The 23604-nt window shown below is 40.6% G+C and overlaps 1 protein-coding gene across 1 annotated transcript in view; it reads right to left on the bottom strand.

The window, feature by feature from the left end:
- The window catches only part of lyst (lysosomal trafficking regulator), a 61064-nt gene that overhangs the window by 31153 nt on the left and 6307 nt on the right, over positions 1–23604 (bottom strand). Inside the window, 6 exon segments of the mRNA XM_038737026.1 lie at positions 825–1010; positions 1127–2075; positions 5221–7324; positions 8221–8311; positions 11508–11706; positions 17550–17641. Of these exon segments, the coding sequence (XP_038592954.1) occupies positions 825–1010; positions 1127–2075; positions 5221–7324; positions 8221–8311; positions 11508–11706; positions 17550–17641 (3621 nt within the window).

Genomic DNA, 23604 nt, shown 5'->3' with positions numbered 1-23604 from the left:
TGGTGACTGAAGACAATCTGCTTCATTAAAAAAAAACCCAGCTGTGTATAAAATCAAATCATCTGTAATTAACACCTGTATTGGTCAGTAGTACTGACCATAACTGTCCCCTTGACAACAGCTCCTTGGGCACATTGGGAGATAAGTTAAGATCATTGGGTGGCAACAAAATGCCATTTGTTCTGGTCACACATGCTTTTTGTATTGTATGCCTGACACTGTCAGAAACATTAGCCCATTTGTCATCTTGTTGAAACTAGTGGTAAGAATCTGTTTAATGGAAGGTCAAGACAGATAAAATATAAAATACAGCGCACAAAAGACAAGCAAATTCGTGAAACTAAAAAGAAATGTAACTATTTGGTCCCATATCATGGAGCTGAGAAATGACCGGAAATTATGGGAGAGAGATGAGAATGACACAAACAAAGGTTTTATGGTCAGCATCTTAAAACCTGCTGTTGGTAATAATTTTTAAAAATAGCAGCAAATGAAGCTGTAGCAACATTCACTTAGTGGGTAACTATAGTGTCTATTGGGTAGTAGCAGGTATTAAAAATGGAGTAGATGTGAGTTTGGGAGGATTTTTGCAGTTGTAAGAAAATGTGCACATAAGGTGCAAACAAAAATATCCAATTTGAAAATTTAAAAAAAGCATAATTTTATTGAGCAGAGGCTGTCCAGCAGAACAGATAAAGATAAAGCACTATCTTTATCTGTAGCTGCAGATATAAGTGTCTATAACCTGACCTTGCCTCATTATATAAGAGTAGCTCAAAGAAACTTGAGAATATTAAAAAAAAAAGTGCAGTAACTTCACTCACAGTTTCTCCCAAGGCAGGACTCACCCTGTCTGGCTTCTCCACAGGGGGATCAGGACCAGATGACACCTCTGCTAAGGCCACTCTCAGGAGCGAGTCAAACAGAGGAACAGCAAGGTCAGAGTTCACCACCCCTGAGCGAGAGAGCTGGTCTCTCACCTCAAACAGGGTCTCTTCCACTGACTGGAGCTATAGATGAGAAGAGACAGTTTAACTGAAGCCTGGGAAAATATGGCAAATGTGTTTTCTTTTTGTGGATGATGTGGTCAGGCAGGGATTAGCTGACTAGTATAATAATGACATACCTGGTAAGAAAGCTCAGGCTCTATCCTCTGCAGTGCTGAGTTAGCACTGTGCAGACAAATAGCCAGCAAGGCCTCAAGGAGACGGATACTTTGTAGTTGCCACTCTTCCTCCAGCTTCTTTGCTGGATCTTTGGTCTTTCCCTCAGCTGGACCAGTGCCAGGGGTGTCGGCTGAATCGTGACGTGTCTCCTCCAGTCCCACTAAGGTAGCTGGGGCTGTGGACTCAGGGCTGCCTTTGCCCTTACCATCCCTCTTCTTCTTTGCTTTCCCATCCTTGGTCTTACAGGAAAGTTTCTGAATAACCATGGCCATGAGGCGCAAGCAGACATCCAGTCCTCCTAGCCGGAAGAACTGCCTCTGAAACAAGGGGCTGGCCAGGTACATCCACCGGCACACTGACCAAACATCTGCAGCACGTCGTACCTGCTCTTTGGAGGGCAGAGCCACGCTATCTGGGGACAAGTAAGGCAGTCGCCCGCCAAGAGGTTCGCTGGCTGTACTGTCGTAGCCTGAAGTGTCCTCAGAGTCATTAGCTGAGTCCCGGTCAGAATCAGCCTCTTTGCTGACACACAGGAAGGCCACACACAAGAAGAGGTTAATAACATGGAGGTGAGTCTCTGCTCGGCTGCGCCCTGACCCACGGCCCTGCCCACCCCGGCTCTTGTGACGTGGACAGGCCTCCTTTAGGCCTTCGTAAAACTTGCTGAGGCTCTGCGGACCCTCTCCAGCCCCGCGGGACCCTAGTTCCTCAGCTAGGCCCAAGACGGCCTCCCTTTCTTCAGCGTCAGCACTCTCCAGCTCCTGAAGCACCCCGTCAGCCTGCTGGTGTCCAACGCCAATTATAAGCGTCTCAAACACCTTCAAAGCCAAAGAGCGCGTCTGGTCTAGGTAGACGAGCTCAGTCACCTGATTGAGCCCATTGCAACTGACGAAAAGGTCTCTGATCACCCTGTAACAGAAAAAAATTAGGAGCTACAATAAGTAAAACAGAAAATGGACAATACACAAACTCATAAATAGAGCAATTAGCAAGGCTCATCATTCATTTTTAAGATTTTAATGCATTATGCCATTCATTTAGTTAAAAATTACCCCCAGGAAGAATATAGCTTTGCAAATGGCTTTAATTGGCCACGGTAAGGATTAATATGGTGACAGAAAGGGTAGATGTGAACTGCACACATTTAAACTCTCCTAGATCTCCCAGCTATCAAAAAAAAGGGACCACTCAATCAAATCTAACAAACTCTACAACTATTCAATCAGAGGAAAAGCCACTGCCATCACACAGGACCCTTCACACTCCTCCCATCACTGATTTAATTTCCTCCCATCAGGCTGCCGATATCATTTCCCCCAGGGCACAACAACGCCTTCAAATAAATTAGTCAACTTCCATTAACGTGATAAATTAACTGTGAAGGGCACCACACGCTAAAATTGCACATAAACACACCTGCTATATTTGTAAAGTTCCTACTTTATATAACGAATTTGCTTTGTTATCTTTTTTCCCCCTCCTCTGTTTCTTTTACTGAGCCACACCGAAGACACATTTCAGTCACATTGTGTCAAAGTTATCGGAATGTGAATCACACATAGTTAGCAAAAAACAAAGCTGACATTTTACCCATTTAAATTTGTTTACTACTAGTACGCACACACAATCGAGGCAGTGATAAATAATAAATGACGCTATTACAATGCAGGGTAAATTACCTAAAAAGAACAATGTGTCACCTCTGAGTGAAGGTTAAATCAGCATTTGGAGAGAAAAAAAACCAACACTTTCAAGAGATGTGCTGACATTATGCACTGACTAAAATAAAAACACTTTAATCTCAGCATGGGATTGTCTACCCAGTATGTTATGGAACTGAAACAGATGTTCAGTTGACACTTTGAGCTCAGTGCATGAAATAGATAAATTTAATAGATTATAAACTTGCAGATTTATTTCACTAATTTGAACCTTTCTCCAGTCTTCCTCTAAATTAATATAGAGTTGATTAATTCTGCTTTTTCAGTACATTTCCTCTTTTCATTACTGGTGTGCAAGTCCATCAGGATGGCTATCCATTAGCCTGAATATTAAATGTTCTCCTCTGAAAAATATGAAGTTCTGTTATGCAGAAAGCCATTGGAGCGGCGCAAGATGATGAAGAGGCAGGCGAGATGTCAAATGATGTACAGCTTTGAAAAGATTACATGTCTTTCTTGGAACAACAACTTTTCCTGTGGGCATGCTTTTAAATCAATGTGTGCACTGTATAAAAATGAAATCACGAGATCACTCAATAACTTTTCAGTTTGATTAAACTTTTACTTAAGTAATTATTTCACTTTGGATATCAGTACTTTAGTAAGACATAAAACTAGTGGAAGATTAAAACAAGCACACGCACACACATCAAAGTGTACACAACTGATAAACTTCTCCTCGGTCACATCTGTGTCAAACAAGCTTAACAATACAAATAATATTTTTTATTGTGACTCACTGAATGTTGTGCAAATATTTCAAAAGAAAGAAAAAAAACCATATATACTATACTATACTTACTATAAATATGTAATTAGCCCACAAGATGGAGCCGTGTAGTGTAACCTAGTGAGATTGACCATATATATGCCAGGATGTGTGGTTTTGCCCTGTTCAGAAGAAGTAGTTCAGTAACCATCATTATATACATTTTTGTTTGTTTCATAAAAGCAGGAACATTTGAGCATCCACTATTTTATTTACCTTGTGTGCTGTGACCTGAAGTTTCAATAAAAACTGAGTAAATTCAATGTGTTGGGCAGACAATTAAAAGCTGCAAAAAGTAAAATTCTTAGACAAGTTCTGAACAACAAAAGAATAAAAAGACATTACACTCTTATAGCTACAGTAAGATGGTAGATGGCCATATCGTGTAAATTTAACAGCCAATACTTATTTTGCCCTCACATAGTGGTAGATATTTTACTTAATGTGCGTTGAGTATGGGTAAAACCTTAAAATCAAGACAGGTTTTGGCTCTTAACAAATATATCATGAATACAAAAGGTATTCTAATATACATCCCTGGTGCAACCTATTATTTAATGAGGTTACTTAAGTGCATGTACATTACAAACATCCATTGAGCGTTAATAAATTGGTGTTTGGACAAAAATACATTGAAGTTACGTGAAGGGCAAAAAAAAGCTACGATGTTAAGTTTAGGTAGAACACCACCACCAACACTGAATATAAGACTTGTATAGTAATGATGCCTGTTCCATATTCATCAAGGACCTAAAATAGTCTCTTTTGAAACGGTCCTTTGACAAACATCACAGATGTAAAGACTTTAAATATCATCCAACCTGCAGAGAGTGGAACAATATACTCTGAATTTTAATAAGGAAAGCAATCAGCCCACCACTGACAGACAGCCTCAAAGCATCCATCCACCCATTTTCCATACCCACTGATCCTGGTTGCAAGGGGATGCAACCTACCCCAGCATGCTTTGGGCAGGCAGCTGGCATACAACCCAGACATTTCGCCAGGGTTAACGCACATTCACACTCACATTCACAGACAACATTCAGCTGATTCAAACCAAAAGTAAAACCCTAATTAATACAGTATTAAACAATTAATTTGTTGTTTGTTAAATGTATCCGAACAAACACCAAACGCCCTTCTTTTTCCAGACTACTGTACTGGCAACAGTGTTACATAAACAGTCAATAATCTTCCACCTGTCACTCTGTGCACAAAGCTGTAATAAATAGTTTATTAGCATACATTAGCAATGACCTGGAGAGACGGCTCTAATGACAAACAAAGTCCAAGTGGATGAGGTGTCTTACTTTAAGCTGGCCGATTGTACGTTATTGTCTAAAAAAGGAGCAGCTAAGAACAGTTTGCAGCTGCACATCTTTCTATCTAAAAAATGTTAAATATAAAATACATCTTTGGCAGAACCATGAAATGCTCTCCAATACTACAAGGAAAAGTTAAACTCAGAGAGACTGACGTGATGATCAAAGGCAAATAGGACTCAAGAAAAAAACAAACTTAATTTAAACTTTAAAACGTAAACTGATTTAAAACTGCTCACCTTGATTTGAGAAGGGCAGGTAACGTTTGCAGGTAAATGAGTAGTACCTCCACAGGCAGGCACTGTGTGTGATAGCTGCAGACCTGAGTACAGACAGTGGAAACTCCCAGCTGCTGGGCATGGTGGGCCAGCTCTACCCCTCGCTGCAGCACAGGGTTAAAGATGTGCGTGTAGAGCTGCCATTGCACTATAGCATTGCCCCGCAGAGTCAGGTGGCATACATGGCCAGCTATCTGCTGGCTCAGCTGCCAGTCCTCGCCAAACACTAGCTCTTGGTAGGCCTCCAGAGCATCCCATTTCCACAACATGTCCTCTGCCCCCCCTCCACTTGGCAGAATACCTTGGGAGCGGTAACACAGACTGGTAGAAATGGCTGAAGGTTCCCCGTACTGGAGTGTCGCCTCCAGGCCTGGTAGCTGGCTTCTGTCTAGAGTGCAGATGTTACAGGATGCCAGCTTGGCTTTCTCTGAGGGCTGCCCTCCACCAAGCTGATCTAGGATCAGTCTGCCCAGGACACTGAGAACATGAGACTGGTAACTACGCAGCCCTGGAGCTTGAAAGGCATGCAGCAGGGGTTCTACGACTGAGCGGGGGTCCATACAACAGCAGATTCCAACAGCCTGCACCCCAGCCAGGACCTGTAACACAGCTGGCCCACTGGGGGAGAGTCTCTGCAAGAGTCGCAGACATTGGTGAGAGCAGGCAGCCAGGCAGCAGCAGCGCTCGGGGTAACGTACTCCATCACCCTCCATCCCTTCCTTGCCTTCTCCGTCTTCCTCAAAGGGGTTGCGTCTAGCAGCCTGTTTAAAAGCAGAGACGGGCAGACCTGACAGGTCTCTGTGGTGATGCAGAAAGTGGGAATATTCACAGCGGCGGTGGCGGCGGCGTGCGCACACTGACTGATGCAATTGCTCTGACTTTGCCTTCTTGACAGCACTGATGATCTTGAAGACGCCTGCAATAAGACCTCGAAGTCTCTCTGAAGCCTCTGCTACTATTTCAGAATCCCTGGTCCTGCAAAGTCCCTCTAGCCGCAGCACTGTGGCCTCGAACAGCTCCAGGCCGTGGTGCTGGACAAACTCATGGATGAGCTCCAGCGCCTGGCTAAAGAAAAAGGGATTGGGTGTGGAAGCCTGCAGGCAACCCAGCAGTACTTGTACTACTCCCTCTAGAAGCTCAGGCAGCAGCAGCGCCCTATGGCGATAGCGAGAGAAGGAAAAGTCATCCTGGACCTCCTGCAGGGTCTTCTTAGGCCGAGGAGCAAAAGGGTTAGTCTGTCTGTCCAAGCAGCTCTGGATTTTGAGGGTGGCTCGCAGCAGGTCTGTCAGGCTGCGTCTGAGGCTCTCTGGGAGATTTTCACTCTGACTCACGTCCACTGACATCAGGTGCAGGATGGTGCGCAGAAGCATCCTCTGGACCAGTGCGATGGGCTCTTCCGTCCATCCTCCAGCAAGCTCCTCTACCCCTGTTCCACCTCCACCCCCTCCTGGGCCACAGCAATCGCCAAATTCAGTCAGGATCTCAGTGAGAGTAGGTACGACACTGACTGCCAGGCCAGGGTTGTGGTTGATACTCATATCAAACTTACAAACCTTCTCCAGCAGGGAAAGCAAGACATGGCAGAGATCGAAGGGTGAGTTTTCCATGCGGTTGAAAATTGATATTGCAGCTGGGTCTGTCAGGGTTTCAGTGTCCGCCGACTGGGACCCAGGGGCTCGGGGGTGTGGGTATGGTGCACTCATGGTGTCTGCGGTGATGGTGGCGGTGGATGTTAACTGTGAGTTCTCGGAACGATGATGCTGACAGCTTACCCGGATGGTGGAGCCATGTGACCTTCGGCTCCTTGCGCCACCGGGGCCCGGGACAGCTTTGTCTTCAGGGTAGGCTTCTGAATCTGAGGTAGAAACCTGGGACTTCCGAGCATCCTTTACAGAGTATCTCTGTGCTGTCCTGCGCGATCGCCGTGACTTCCAGGTGCCACTGCCAACACGGGACCTCTTCCCAGAGTTCTGTTCATCTGTTGCAGCCTTCTGTCCTGCTCTGAGAGGGCTGGCCTTCACCTCCCGGCTAAGGAATACCTCCAATAGGGACGGCAGGGTGAAATCTGTCAAACAAAAAAAACCTGTTTCATTCTGGATGTACATGTTGACCTAGTCATGTTGTATTAATGCCAATTTATGTCACATTTTAGGAAATAAGACTTTCAACAGCAACATTCAACCAGGAATTTTCAATTTCTAAAAAACTTATTTTTTAAGTGTGAGATGCGTAACATAAAGCTCAGCAGCACATCAGCAGCCATTCTGTGTTTCCTAAAACATACTTAGTGAGTAAGAATTAATTAAAGTAAAAATGTCTAGGGTCTATGTTAGAGAGGATCAGCAGTCCTGTACTAAATGCCAGTGTCATCCTGAGGTCACAGGTCTCTGAAACCACTAGTCTTCTCTTGCTGCCTGGCTGCTCAGGTTTTAAACAATTCAACATAACAGAGACATTGACTACAATGCTTAACAAGTTTAACAACTTTTAAGTAATATACTTCATAAAACAACAAAACTCATCATTATTTGATAAGAACATCACATACATTATTTACAGTCAAAAGCAACGTGCACACATTACACTGCCTTCACATAAACCCACAATAGCTAGTGCTGAAACACTGCTTAACCTTAATAATAATGGTAAAAAAAAAAAGTTTTTAAAAAAAAGTATGTACAAAACGGAAGATTAAACAAATACATAAATAAACAAGGCTAGAAAATGTTTCTGGCCCATGAAATGCAGTCTGCATTTTAGTTTGTCTGTACAAACGATTCAACGGTACAACTTTACTGTAATGCACAGCAAATTTTATTCTCATGAAATTAAATATGTGAACTGAATTCATCATTTTCCAACCAGTATTAAGAGTTAGTCACATGCCACTACAGTTGGGCAGTGTGAGGTATGTTCGGTTACCATCCACATTAACATGAACAAGTATTTGTGGGTACTGACCTGGGGCTTTTTCCTCCTGCACAGGGATCTTCCACACCAGTGGTAGAAGAGACAGCAGCAGAGTGAGTAGCTCCTCCCGGCAGGTCAATTCCTGAGAGTGCAACAAAACACATTGAGGTTACCTAGAAAGCTCTCCCTGCCTCCCTCCCTTTGGCAACACTCTGACACTCCCATCAAGACAAACTCTTGTACATGCACAGCACAAATGTCCCTTTAGGTTTCACTACTTTAAACAGAGAGAATTTAGCTATTTTAAGATATGCTTTGTTTGAATGCACTTGTTTCCCCAAAATGTTTTCATCCCAGGGGTTAGCTATGTATTTGTTGATTTGTGTGCAACTGTGCATTTCAGTTAGCTAAGTAGGTAGTTAGTTTGTTAGTCTTCAGTACATGTGTGTGAGGGAGCAATGTAGCATCTACATGACAGTCTTACTTCAAGACCTTGGGGATCTCATGGCTATCCAGGGCATACCTCACAGCAGAGAGAGAACCAGCTCCCTCATGTGTTAATTAAAAACAATCAACCAACTCCTCCATGCGCGAATTAAAAATGATCAGCTTGCTGATTCTACTAAACTGTCAAAACACAAATAATTTTCTTTTTACTGTATAATACACACTGCAAAAAACTGCATTTAATCTGTTGTACTCCATGCTCATTTCAAAGTATTGTGTTCAGCTACTTGTTTTTCTTATGATGAAAAATAAGAAATACTGCTAAGGGTATGCAGCTCCATTCGTCATGGAATGGTCAGAGAATTAGACAATAAGCAAGGTAATGGGTCTGTTTGATATTCTTTACTTCAGTTATTTTTATGAATACTTTTACTTCTATTTAATTACAGATACTCTAACAAACTAACAATAACATAATTAATACTGGATTTGTGAGGCTGATACTTACTATATATCAGAGTTTAAAAATGTGACAACACCGACCGTCAGTCATTTCATTATCTTTTTAAAATAAAAAACAGAAACAATCTTGATCGGGGTCACTTAGATTTGTTTTCTTTAAATTGTGACCAAGATACATATTGAGCAGTTTATTTTACAATGTAAAATAAATAAACCTGTCTGTGTTCTCTGGTGGACAAAGTATGTAATGTTGACACGGTTTTATTGGGAGTTAATGATGGTTTAATTTCTGTCCTGACATTTCTTGCTACTTATTATACAGCTTTTATCTGGTTGCAGCTAAACATTTGAATAATTCAGCTGATGATGTACCCAGAGATGACAGTAGTCTGACATTTAACACTTGAAAATGAATAAGAGTTTTGCTACCATTATATTAGGAACATTTTCCTGAGCTAGATCTGAGTCATCTAAACAGTGTCACAACTAAACAGATAGAGACCGAGTGGCACAGGGTGGGAGTATTTATCAGCACAGAGGAAGAAACCCAACTCAAAATACTGTAATCTACTAAATTCAAAAGAGTGATGATTTGAAAACATGTTCTGCAAGCCACAAGTTCTAATATACCACAAATAAGTAAATGTTTACACTAAAAGCTTGACTCACTGACAAATATAATGAATGAGTGTGAAATCAGCTAAATGATATGAAGAATATAAGACCACAGGGACGTTGACACACAGGGTCACATTCATTAGATTACAATATTTCATTCAATAATGCCTTTGTTACTTCATGTCAGAGGACTCTCTTCTTGCATGTGGTGATCACATCTTTCTCTCTGGAGCCTACAGAGCCTTTTAAAAACATATTGGTCTTTAAATTATGTCAAAAGGTAACAAGGGCTAATGGATTGTCCAAACCATTCGTACTTTATCAGTACTGTATCACGGCAATGCCCGTGACACACTGTCGCACACTCTATTTGTGCGTATTAGGCCTATTTATTCACTGATGTCACTGTCTACTTTCTTTAAGGCTAATTTCACATGATAAGCATCAAATCAGTTAAGACCTGATTAAACCATTATGTTTCATGTAGACTGGCGCTCTACACAGCAGTGGCACCGTGTGTGACACAGAAAACCACTGAAGAAAAACGCTAAACCCCAACACTCAGGGGTCAAACTGTTTCAAACTCTGTCCTGGTTTCACGCTGACCTTTTATGTGCAGAGTGCGACTCGTCATGTGAAAGCATCATAATTCACTCTGGATAGGAACATCTCCCAAATCAGTACATAACTGTGTGCTAACTGCTGGTGAAGTGTGCAGACAGTACATCAATGTGTAGGCAGTGTGCATTGTATGATAAAAACCATTCTAATCTAAATAGACCAATCTAAATAGATTTGCATATCAGCATCCTGCATGCAGCAGCAGCAGAACGAAAAGCAACTTTCTGCAGTCAATCAGAAAATCAAACAATGTGTGGGCCCTGCAAAGCTCATTTCCTCTTCAGATAAAACCACCCTGCAAGTTGTAATAACACCAGTTACCGATGTAGAGACGCAGGCTAAATAAATATGGACACAATATTGGTTATGTGGTGGTATAATAACTGGGTACAGTGTCTGGAAATCAAAACGTGCATTCAGTTTCTCACATCTGAGTTCAGGTGCCGTCACAGAAATGTAAGCATCTCCTAATGTGAAACTGCTAAATCGCGAGCAGAGCACTGAAATTAGTTAATAAATAAGCATAAACTCCACGAGAAATTTTAAACATTCAGTATGTTCTAGTGAATACCATCTTGTTTGTACATGAGATTATACAGCATCTTATCGTTGCATAACGTATTTTTCACTAATGGGTTTTATTGGACTGTGGTCACTAAATACCCCTTTAATCTTACCAGCTGATGTCTGTCTGATGTTTGCATAATCTTTGTTGCTTTTTACGTGTGTTTTCGTTGTACCGTAAAACTCTACAGCAAAGCAATTTCATTTTGATGAGATTAGTCGCAGCAGTGGTTACACAGGCTTATGTGCAGAAATTTTAATTGGGTATACTGATTTTTAACAGCTGCATGAAAAAAAAAAAGTTTAATTGATTAATCAAAAATGTGAGGCCAAATTTGAAACTAAAGGCAGTGGCCTAAAGCTCTGTGTGAATATTACTGAATCTAACTGCATGCTATTAATGTATTAGCATACATTAGCATGTACATCATTTCTGACAAAAACAGCTGCTGAAATGTTTTTGATTGCTCAAATGAAAAATTTCATACTCTGCTACCTCCACTGCTGAAACTACAGTTTAAATCCACAGACGGTGTGATGTGGCTTCAAGGGGATATACTGTATGTAGGTCTTGAATGATCAGTGGAGACGTCTTTTCATGATTAATTTGTGGTGAACATCCTCACCTGGTCAATAATGGAGTCCAGGGTGCTGAGCAGCAGGAAGCCCCGTCCCCTGACCAGATACTCTCCCAGTGCCACCATGTGACTCTCCTCCTCATCTTCCTCCCGTGCCTCTGCTCTCTGGGCCACCGCGCTGCATAGTTGATGAACATCAGTCAGGAACTCCCTCGCCAGTGTGTTACTGGCCCCACTCATGTCTGAGCTGCAACAGAGGAGATACGGCTTCAACTTGAGTGAAAAATTTGCATGTATCGTGGCTTTTCGCAAGTGTTGTGTGGAGAGGAGCCAGCAGAGCGGAGGGACAGAGCCGCTGCTCACCCACTATAGATATTGAGTGACAGGGAGCTCTGGTGGCTCCAGAGCTTTTTGGACAAATAAACACCCAGTCGCACAGGATTCTGCTCTGATCCGGAGCCGTTTACCAGTGGGACGAGCTCAAAGTTAATTTCTTTAATAAAATTTTGGGATTAAGAAGATTTATCTTCACTTGCGCTTCTCAACCTGTCTGCTGCAGCAAGCCACCGAGTTGCTCTGTGATACCATTTCATATTAATACAGAAACCCGATAAAACAGGAGATTGCTGGGAGAAAAGTAAGCTAGGAAGCTGTGCCTGTTACTTGATTTCAGCTATCGTTGTACTTTGCTATGAAACAAGTTGGCATAGCATAGCCCTAATTGATCCGAACGACATTTAGAAAACAAGCATTTTAAAAGGTGTTAGCTTGTTCTCTCGTGCACAGACCAGACAAAGTAATAAGTGTTAAACAAATCAGCATCATTTTGATCAGTTTATTGGTATTAAATCAGAGCTAGATGTTTATTTTGGGTTCATACCGCTGTAGTAAATCAGATTAACAGTGAAAATTTGCGGGATGTGGTTACTCGTGTTAAAAGAGCTGCATTAAATGCTACGAATTTGATAAGGCATCTAAAAAATAAACACCTTGCAGTATACAATGAGTACACTCAGGTAACTCAGGCAAAGGCTGCCCCGAAGCAACACACACTGGAAGATACTTTAAAAAGGAGAGAGAAATTTAATTTAATGTACTTGAAGTGTGCACAGTGCAACTGTGTTATCTAGGAAAATACAAGTATCGGATCGGCAGATATTCAGTATTAAATGATGTCTGCTGTGATACTTGAATGCATGTTACGACTTTGGAAGTAGCTGATACATACATACATTCTTGCCATACAAGCAAAGATAATAAAAGTTTAAAGTGAACAAAAGGTTTACAAAAATTACAGCGTAGCTCATTAGTTTGTTAGGGATTCTGTAATTGTACATATGTGACAAATCTGCTGTTTGATCATGTTAGTCATTCTGTTAAGTCAAAGTAATGGACATGCCTGGATACCACCTAAGATACAAGCACAGTGAGATACAAGAAAAAAGCTTAAGATGACAATATGGTCAAATCTAGACAACCAGGTTGTTCCATCAATGTCCATCTCAATAAGCAAATCTACTATTAACTTGGTCTAATCATGCAAGTTGTAGTTAAACCTTAGAATCTAGACTCATGTAGCTTGAAGGCAAATAAGATAACTGACTTGTCCTATAAAGAGTGTTGACAGAGTGCCTCCGCGCTAGTATGCCTGTCTGCCATAAACTCATATTCCTCTAAATGTAACTGTCAATAAGCTGTACGTCTCAACGACACACACCTCTTTTCGTTTAAGATACACACCCCCTTTAGAGGACAACCCCAATTACACCACTCAGCATGAATTTGCCAGACAGGCCCTCAGGAGCCATAACTAACGAACATCAGACAGGAACCACATAACTTTGTTTCCACTTTTCCACGTTTACATTTTTGCCGTTTAGCTGCTGCTCTGATCCAAACCTACTTCCAACATAGGAATAATAATATAGTATGTAAAGGAGTGCTGGGTTAATAAAGTTCACAACAATTATTTAACTTAAAACCACACAAAAACTCATTTGTGACACTAGCCTCTGTATAGTCGTTCTCATCTTACCAAATGTTACTGGGCCCAACAGTTTCCTTCCAGTCATCTTGTGTTTGCCCCAAGCATGACTGCAGCTCTGCTGGCTGCATCTGCATACCTCCTCACACGACTGCTGACTGAATTATCTGTTCTGTAGCACAAATTCCATTAAATTGGAATTTCAAATGGAAGCTTCCCAGATTCGCAGCAGATCAGCGTATCACATGAAAGCATGTGATGTCACATGGTGAGGGGACTGCCCTTGGCAATACTGAAAAGCCCACACTGCCCTGCAGAATACCTCCGTATTCAACTATCATTCATAGTAACTGCCTTTGAACTCAGCACTATAACAACCGTTTTAGGAGTCTTTTTCAATGCACAAAAAGGCGTGAATACGAAATCTGTCAACACTAATTCCATAAAGATGTGTACAACATTAAAACTCTATTGTTGTCAATTTCTTCCAGCTCTATTCTTAGTCGAGACCACGAGCTTCCACAAAGACTAAACACGTTATGCAAAATGGTGTCCATTCTTCAGCAGGGATCATTTGCCAGGACATTTCCAATACAGTAGGGCCTGAACTCTACTTCTATTAAGGAATCACTGAACAGTTCCTATGCCACAGATAAATAGTACACCACTTGGCTGCAAGTGTAGTAGAAAGCAGCAAAGAGAAGGTATGCACTGAAAGCGGCCTTGCTAAATAAAAAGGAGCTAATTTCGAGCATAACTGAAAAGGAGAGGATTACATTAAAATTTGTTTAGAAGAGGTAATGGAAGAAGAAGACGATGGCGTGAAGTGGCTGAAGACACGGCCAAAACAAACCAATAACAGTACTTATGTCTACTTTGCCTGCATAGATTCCACCTGTAGAGGTGCAAATACAGCGTATGCCCTTAACTTACCATACCAATGAATACACCAAAAGGCTCATTTGGCTCAGACACCACAACACTTCAGTGTATAATATAACTCACGCTTTATAACTCTCTCTCTGTGGACAATTAACTTTGAGACTGACCAAAAGTACGGGACACATTTTGGAAATGGCAAAAGACAAGAGAAAGATCAGAAAAATCTTGTCCAAAATACTGATTCCAAGCGAAATGTAAAATAACAAAATTAGTCATTATGGTTTTTTCTGTTATGTGTGAAGAATTTTGTCTAATGTAATACACAATACTAGCATAAGCACTTATCACCAATTTGATTATTTTATATGTAATTTTGCATACATTAGTTATGTTGACATTGCAAAGATACTTGTATTCATATCCAGATATTTAAAATGTAAGCCGTATCGACGGTCCAGAACTTCTACGGCGTTGTCTTGTGAAGCGACTACGCTTATTCACTGCAACTTATTTAGTGACACACGGTAACCTTAGTTAAAATTCAAGCTTGGTGAAACATGTCCTTCCATTGAATGGGGCTTATTTAGGTCACAGGTTACAAGTAGGCCAGACACATATCTAAAAGGCTTTGACATGCTATCAGCAAGTGTGACCGCATCGGTACTCAAACTAGGACAAGATCACAGTTGTTTTTATCTCTCCAGTATACAGAGTATTTGCACATGTTGAATAGTATTGTAATGTGGGTGATACGGATACCGGAGGAGGAGACAATATAAAGATAATGAACAAAAATGAAAGTCAACTGTCTGAGTCACTGTTTATTATGAGCCAGAGAAAATGTGGCCTCACCATATGTCAGATTTGACTTCTTAACGTGTACCAGCTAGCTATAATAAAGCTAGTGTTTGTATTGTATTATCTAAGACACACATACGGTACAAGGCTCAATCAAGAGGTGAGCTTTGATCAAACAGCCCATCCTGCATTTTCATCTGTAAAGGCTAACACAAAGACTAGGCTAGGAGAAACATATTGTGTAAATGTATTTTAATCAATTAAATAAATCTGTATTGTCCCTGGAGGGCAATTCTGTAGCAGCATAAAAAACACATGGGAGTAACGTCCTGTGCAACAACAACAAAGAACACTATCAAAAATAAATAACAAGAAACATACTGTACATATAGCAGCAACTATACACAACTTGTAATTAAGAAAAAGAAGAAACTTTATAATACAATTTAACAAATCCTTCCAGTTCCTTCCAGTTTTGTAAAACATAGTATTTGCTAATCTAATGTTGAATGCATTATTCTAACAAATGTATTGACTAGCTTCGTGCCACCAGTCTGTCAGCAGTTTTATAATTATCACAGGACAGTGATTAGAGACTTAGTAAACAGAGATAATGGTTTCCATTTCTTCCCGCTGCAAAACACTTCTCTCCCCTGCCGATCTCAAATTTTGGCCCTCTGGCCAATTATTGTGATGTTCTTCCCTCCAACTGAGTTAATTATACAGTACAGACTTTGTTCAGCTCTGTCTCTTTCGGTTTGGCTAGAAGTAAGCAAATATCTCTTTCATTTTGTCATTTCAAAAAATTCTCTCAAATGATTAAAGGACACTTAAAGAAATGGATAATATTAAAATATTGTGTTGGTTGGCATGGTTCCAGCTCATTCAAGAGTGCCCCGAACCAGGGTTCCTGTGTGCGCATACACCGCATCGTGCATCATGGGTGCAGTACACATGTGCTAGAGTAAAAGACAGGTGATGCTCTAAAGATGCTCTAAAGATGTCAGTCTGCAAACTATGTTAAAAATCGGTTGATGTTAAAGACCACAAACTAACCACTGCACAGAATATCAATAACATGAAAGCTCAGGAGTCAGCTGTTCACGACACCGCTTCAATGATGATGACAGACTCAAAGACAACATGTAAGACAGAACCCAGGGCTAACATAGCGACAGATGAAATGGTTCACTCATACTTGCACTGTTTGATGTCAGTGATACTGGGTTATTTCAGTGTTTTTATATTGTTTTTACTTGAATGCTTCAGTTTAAAAATGTCATTAGCAAGCAACTATTAATGTCCTATGAACTAGAGGGAGCTAGTACAATATTAGTCTTTTACAAACATGTTTTTGAAGGATGCCAAATATCTGATTATCTGATTATATATCTGTCTGATTTTCTGTATTGACAAAATCCCAGAATATATGAATACATCAAGAATAAGGATTAGGGCTCTGATTGATGTCAAAATACAGGTTTCAGAGATTCATATATGTTCCGTTCAGTTATAAATCAGTACTGCTTTTAAAGGTTTTACGCAACACTGTAATTCAGATTAATAAGAAGCAAGTTATTATAATATCATAAATTCTAGTCAAATTTAAATACAGTTTCCAGCAGTATAATGAATTAAGGATTTTGTGACAAACCCTTAGTAGTTAAACATCTTTTAGCTAAGTGCTTAATTATTGCAGGAAAAAATGGAAGAAAAACAGAACATTGAATAGTTTATCTCACAGAGCGAAACATTAAACGGCCTTAAGCTTGTCTTTAAACAAGGGCATTATTTCAGGCATTTTAACCAAAACCCCATTCAAACTAATTACTTTTCAGCTGAGGGAACACATAGCTCACGAATGCTAATGCACCCACTTAATTCTAGATAGTGTGTGTGTCTGACTTATTTACACTGAACAGTATAGAAACAAGAGGCACTTGAGGAACTAATGTCCCACACTTTTCCCTCATAAATATGTAAATCTATGCAGCTGAAATTCCAAGGTACTAAAGCTAATGCACCAACATTACATAATGTCTGCGACCCCTACTATAGTGAAAATTATGACAATAAATCTGTCAATTTTCTTTGGTAACAACCTGAGTACCATCTTGCATTAGTTTCATACAACCATTCAGATATTAAGCCACCTTTGATTGTAAAATTAAAAACTGACCAAAGCTGTTTGATCACTAATGACTTACAGCATCACATTTATGAATTTGTAACATTATTCCTTTTCTTCTTGCCCACTGTACAACTGATAATGACCATCACTGCCGTGTTGATTTAACACCATGCCCTCTTTGAGGCAGCAGTTTATAATACTGTATTTCGTTACACATCATGGTGTTTACGACCCTTGGTGAGACAACACCTCCATCACAGTACATTTAAAAATGTTGAATAACAACAAGACCTACCAGAATTTCAGTGCATCTTTGGTGCTGTGGTTGGGCTGATGCTGCATGTAGTGAAAGAGGCAGAGGAAATTCTCCAGACCCTGAAGGCTGACCTGATACAGAGACACACATAAGACAGGCAAGAAGCAACATGAATCAAACCCAGATTATTATTGGCACTCGCGTGAATGAATTCTAAATATAAATCATTTTGTGTTTTGTAATCTTTACACATAACAGTACAGTCAATTAGATGACTGTATCCATGTAATAGCCACTAATGTCATTATGTGGAACTAATTAATCCATTAGTTTATCAGGTCAGTGACATTGCTGAAAGCTAGTATATTTTTTTTGATTCCCTTCCAATACAAAAAAAAAAGCAATTATTTATACTTATACTTACATATCAAAATAATACCAAAAGAATCCAGTCCCCAAAACCTTGAGTCATATTTCAGATACTGTGTTTTCTATCTCTGAACAAACTCCCCCTATTCATGTTTAAAGTAAAGGCTCATAACTTTGAACAATAGTCTGGTGGACAGTACAGTGTTTCACAATTTAAAATCAGCAATAAAAGAACAGTAAGAGGGTGACACGGGAGTGAGTTTTCACTCCTGTCCCATCCCCCTTTCCCCCTCCCACAAAAATACTAAAATTCCTCCCAATCCTGGGAGAATGACTGCAGTACCATCCTGATCCCAATAAAAAAAATCTGAAAGTAGCATTTATTCATATTAGAACTCCATATTTATATATAAAAATGGATCTATGATATCCGTCCTGCCCGCTCGCATTGACTTTTTTTCCTCTCCAATCCCAGTCATGTGATGATTACTGAAATTGACTCCCATCCTGCGGGATTCCCACAGGAATACCAAAAAAATGTCAGCCACTACTGGAGAATCCCTGAATCTGGGGATACAAAGACCATGTAAACATGAAATAAGTCTCGTCACAGTGCTGCGGTCAAAGCCTTATTCCTAGAATAGGAAACTCTCACCACCAGAGTTTGCAAGGCAATTGGGACTTTCTTAACAGTCACACAACCAACCTGACCGCTTTTAACTACATTAGTGGTTCCAGGGTAGTGTGTTAATACCTTCCTGGCGTGTCGTGTCACAAAGCCAAAGAAAAGACTCCACACAGTACCAGTCACATTACACTAGCATAATAGCATTGACAGGATACTGACAAGACAACAATCTGCAAATAAAATTAACTAAAATTAGGGCTTAAAAATTTTGTTATTTAAGGAATGCTGTCAGTAGTTCAATATAAATCTGCCAAGGTGGTGAGCATTTTTAATGCACTGTTTTCATGTAGCAACAGACATCAAATTTAAAGTCCTTCTCCTGACTGCCCCAACTTCTACAGTCAGTCCCTTTTATGCAAGGCAACATTGAGTCTTTCAAATGAAGGACAAATATATTCCTTTTCTCATTCAACACATTTTTAACTTTTTTGCTGAAAATTGTAAGACTGTCCATGAAATGAACCAATCACAACTCTTCAATAATCCTCAAGTAAAGCCGTCCAATCAACTGCATGTTTAACATTTTATCAAGATTACCATAATGATTGCTGTATTTGACTTATGTGTACTGTTTATTGCTGTTCTGCATGTCTGCATGTATCAAAAGAAGGTTGTGTGTGATAGGGCTGGACCCAAATATTTGATTATTCAAATCGGTACACATACGATTTTCTATGTTGGGATTTGAATATTGAGTGTTTTTCGCACACCTGACCGCCGCTCACAGCAGGGAATGCAGCAGTCCAGTTCACATCAAAGGGAAAACAAAATGAAGACCTCTGCTGTGTGGGATCACTTTAAATCGAGAGATGACAACAGCAGTGTGGCAGTTATGGCCTTTATTAGTTTTACAATTGCTTAATTTCATTCCAAATTTTCATAATTTCAGATCATAAAAGTCAAATAGCCTACATTTTAAACTTAATCAGTAAACTGTAGGCTACAACAAAAACAACATAATAAACACCTTTAAATAATTATATTAGGCCTACTGTAGAAGAAGAACATTTATTAGGCTATAATAAAAGTTAAAAGTGAATTTTTCATAATAACATTTTATTACTTTCCGCTACTGAAAACAGCGCTCATCCCGTCTACTCTCCATGGACCCCTGCACAGCTTAACTATTCCCGTATTTTGCTCTGGACCTGCTCAGCTCAGCCTCTCACACTCTGGACTGTAATCTACGGTTCCCTCTGCTCTGCACAGCAGCCACCAACCCGGTTCTGCAGCATCTAGTCTTCCAGTCTATCTCGCTCAATCTCCGATCCCTTTAACCCTGCAATAAATATTCCTCTTTTATCTAACTCCAGTCTCCTCCCTCTCTTAGTCCTGCACTTGGGTCTACTAAGCCGTAACAAAGTCAATAATAATAACTAGCTGGTTTAGTTAGCCTACGCTATGAAAATAAAAAAAACGGGCCGCTCTCTCTTTCTCTCTCTCACACACACTGACAGTGACTTACGCACTCACAAACAATTGTTGTAACACTACAGTTGAATGCAGCTAAATGTACTGGATGATAACAAAAACGGTTAGTGAGCTAAACTGAATATTATACATGAGACTGTTGTCACACTTTTTAACAGTTATAACACTGTAAGTAAAGTTACTGCAGTGAATGGGTCTTCCACTGTGTTGTTGTCCTGCGCCGTTATGTTGCATTAAGTTAGCAATGACTGAGAGGTGAAGAAGCTGTGTACTTGAGTATCGGTAAAACCACAATAAAGCTAAACTGAATGTTTCAAAGCAAACAGCGGCAGATCAGTGGTAACGTGAGCTGGCTGCCCTGCCTTGCATCAATATAGGCTAGTATAAACATACCGTTCCACATTTCCTTTGTACTGTTACATAATTTCTTGCAGGCTAAAATGAAAGCCAGTCTGTGTTGTGCTGGGAGCCAGTCGTTTTATGGTGTGAGTGGATTCCCTTCCGTTAGCTGCGGTGTAGTTGCTATAGTAATCAAGAGGCTCGGGAGCGCACATGCAGAGGACCAGACCCGATTCCTTCACGTAAGAGGCAGAAAAGTGGGTGTTCCAAACAACAGAGCAAACAGGTGTGTGGTTTATTTCTGTGAGGTTAAAGCGTTTTGAAAAATAAGCCAAAATAAGTGATTTATTGATAAGTTATTTCATTGAAAAACTACATATAGCCCCTTTAATTCCCCCTGCTTTAAAGAAAATATGTAACTAACTAATATCAACTAACACTGACACTCAACTTTACAGGCAGCATATAACCAGTAATAGTCATCAACAAAGATTACAATGTATTTGTGTGTATTTTAATTTTAAGTGTCTTTAGTCACAGTGGCTCATTTATCTGCATGGACACAGATTTCGACATGGACTCAAATCTGGAATAATTTAGCATTTCATACACTGAAGCAGAAAGGGACTAAAACTGAAAGTAAAGTAAATATGGCATCAGTTACAGTTAAAAGTGTGCTTACCATTTCCTGTACCTACTTCACATGTCATAAAACAGCGAAGACAGCTATGCACTTTGATGCAGCTGATTTTCTCACTCTACATTAAAACACAAAACACAAGAGGGGAACTTTCACATCGGTTATTCAGGTGCCTGCTGCTTCGTCACACCTCGGCTTTTGCTGCTCACAGGCACAGTGAGGACAGGGACGGAGGCTACTCGCGGCAAAATCCAGCTCTAAAGTACAGTTATGTGGGGTGTGAGTCAACTTCCTTCCTGTGTTAGAACTGTCGCAGCAAGTTTTGTTTTCACGTTACCTCTATGATGGGCATTAAAATAGATGTAACTAGCAAACAGGCGATATTGCATATTTGTTTGATTTGTCACATTTATGTCAAGCACGCAAATATCTTAAGTTGTAGGTGATGAAGGTGCAGAGTTGACTACACTCACCAGGGTCAAGGAGGGGCAGAGAAGGTGACACTTCAACAGCGGAGAAACCAACCCACCCAAGTAGTGAGGGGGTGGGTGGGTAGGTAGATGGGTGGGGGTCACTGCACACCAGGGGGCTGGACAACACCACACATGGGAGACGGGGAAGAGGAAAAGAAAGAAATGCATGGATCGTGAGAGAGACAGGAGAGGACAGGGGTAAAACATAAAAGCTGACAAGAACATAAAGGCGAAAGAAATAAATGCAGCAGAAGATGAGAGCAAAGATAAACAGGGGGAGTGATTGGCAGGAAATCAAAGCTTCAAGGTTGCCAAAACTATTATTAGTTTAATAAATAAGCCCTGGAGCTATGCTGGAGCTGTGCACTCAGTCTATTAAAAATTATCTCCCAAAATGAGCATCTAAAATGGTTTGTCCTTGTGTTATCCGTGTACCTGTTGTGGCAGTGGTCCTCATATGGGAAAGGGAAACTGAGTGATTCACGATAACACTAATTTCCCAGCAACAGGGTTGTTTTTTTTCCTCCGAGGCTTTAATCCAATATTACAGTGCCCTCCACATAAACCAGCCGGGGTGATTTGATAATGGAGAGACTGCCAATGCTGATTAATACAGCTCGGAGGGGAAATCAACAGTTCACAAAGCTCCGAGAACACATTTCTGTAAACAAAAAGAAAGCTTTGACCTTTCCTCCGCAGTGATAAATTGCTGTATTTGCTCATTTGTCATGTAGCCTTACACAGGCTTTCTTGGCAAAACATACAGCTACAAATTACACTTATCGACAGTGGTATGTTTAGAGCGATTTCTTCTGGCTATTTTATGATTTGTTGACAGAAGAATTTATTTAATATAATTTAACCATATATCATTTTGGTGAAGCAGGCCTTTCCTTTCATCTCTGCTGGTTAACTGTTGCTGTGCAAGTCCAAGGGCAGCCAGGCCAAGGGGAAATGAATTCGCTACAGTCGTATGATAATGGAAACACAACCAGCATAGATTTATCAGAATTGAGGAAAACAACTATCCAGCTTTTGATAATGTTTAACTATACATAATCCTCTTATTCTGGCCTATTCCTGTAAGGTCAGGGGTCAGATTCAGCAACAGAACAACATACCTAACGCAAGCACTTGCTTAAGGACATCTCAGAAGCAAACACATTGTGTATCTATCTCTATGTTTTATCTTTTTCTTTTGTCAAAGGTTGGCTTTATGTGAGAGGAATCCATGTTTGAATGCTGAAAGTCTGAGTGAAGTTTCCGCTCACAATTGCTCGGACACGGTGGCCGTGCCCTATTTCTTTTACAATGCCTTTAACCAACATGGCGATCATGGGAGGCCTAGTCATGGGAGTCTGAAGCTGAGTCATCCACACTGGTACAGACTTTCCTCTCCAGCTCTCTTTGGATAATTGGGTAGACCACAACTTGGCAGAGGCAGTGAAAGCGATGTGATCCTGTCCTCGTGAGAGAGGACGTGGGGCGTTGGTTATGTAATGTTCTTTTCCCGGTTTGAGATCCCTACTGATCTAATTTGACATTCGGGTGATGAGCATCATGAGGAGCCCCTAACGTTCTGCATTTCCTCACAAACTATGAGTCAAGAGAGCAGAACCGCTTCACGCTACACCACAAATACTTTTTCTTTTCCCCATTAAGCCACATGACAAAATGTCAAGAGGCTACTATCAAAAAGCATGTTTTTGTTTTTGTCACTGTCTGGTCCACACTGACACAAGCAGTAACCTTTATTTGAGCATAGCCACAGTGGAGGAAATGAAAACCGGTCTCCGCTTCATTGTTTTTATTACAGGAAGATAGTGTGCAAGCTGGTGTTGGTCAAAATTTCAATCCAAACAGCCTGCTCTGGCTTTTCTCTTCCCTAGTGGACAGAGAGACTGTGTTTTTGAAGGATAGATCTGACTTAATAACATGCCACTGGGTGGAAAAAGCTCAGACAGAGCAATGGTTGGAGTCTGACTCAACCCAGAACTAGAGAGATGAATTATTCATCCATTCAGCCAATCGTTTTGAACAGCCCTGGAGACCAGAGCAAGTAGGAGTTGGGTTGAAACTCAAAGCGGAACAATAAATGCAGATGTGAAACAGGTCCTGTGGTCAACCAAGAAGTCTAAAGATACGGCAGTAAAC

This window comes from Micropterus salmoides, unplaced genomic scaffold (genome assembly GCF_014851395.1).
Source record: "Micropterus salmoides isolate LMB-PRFRI ecotype aquatic unplaced genomic scaffold, ASM1485139v1 Ms_hic_scaffold_22, whole genome shotgun sequence".
In the NCBI taxonomy this organism is placed as follows: domain Eukaryota; kingdom Metazoa; phylum Chordata; class Actinopteri; order Centrarchiformes; family Centrarchidae; genus Micropterus; species Micropterus salmoides.
Note: the sequence above shows the minus strand (reverse complement) of the source record. Positions and strands in the feature narration are given on the sequence as shown.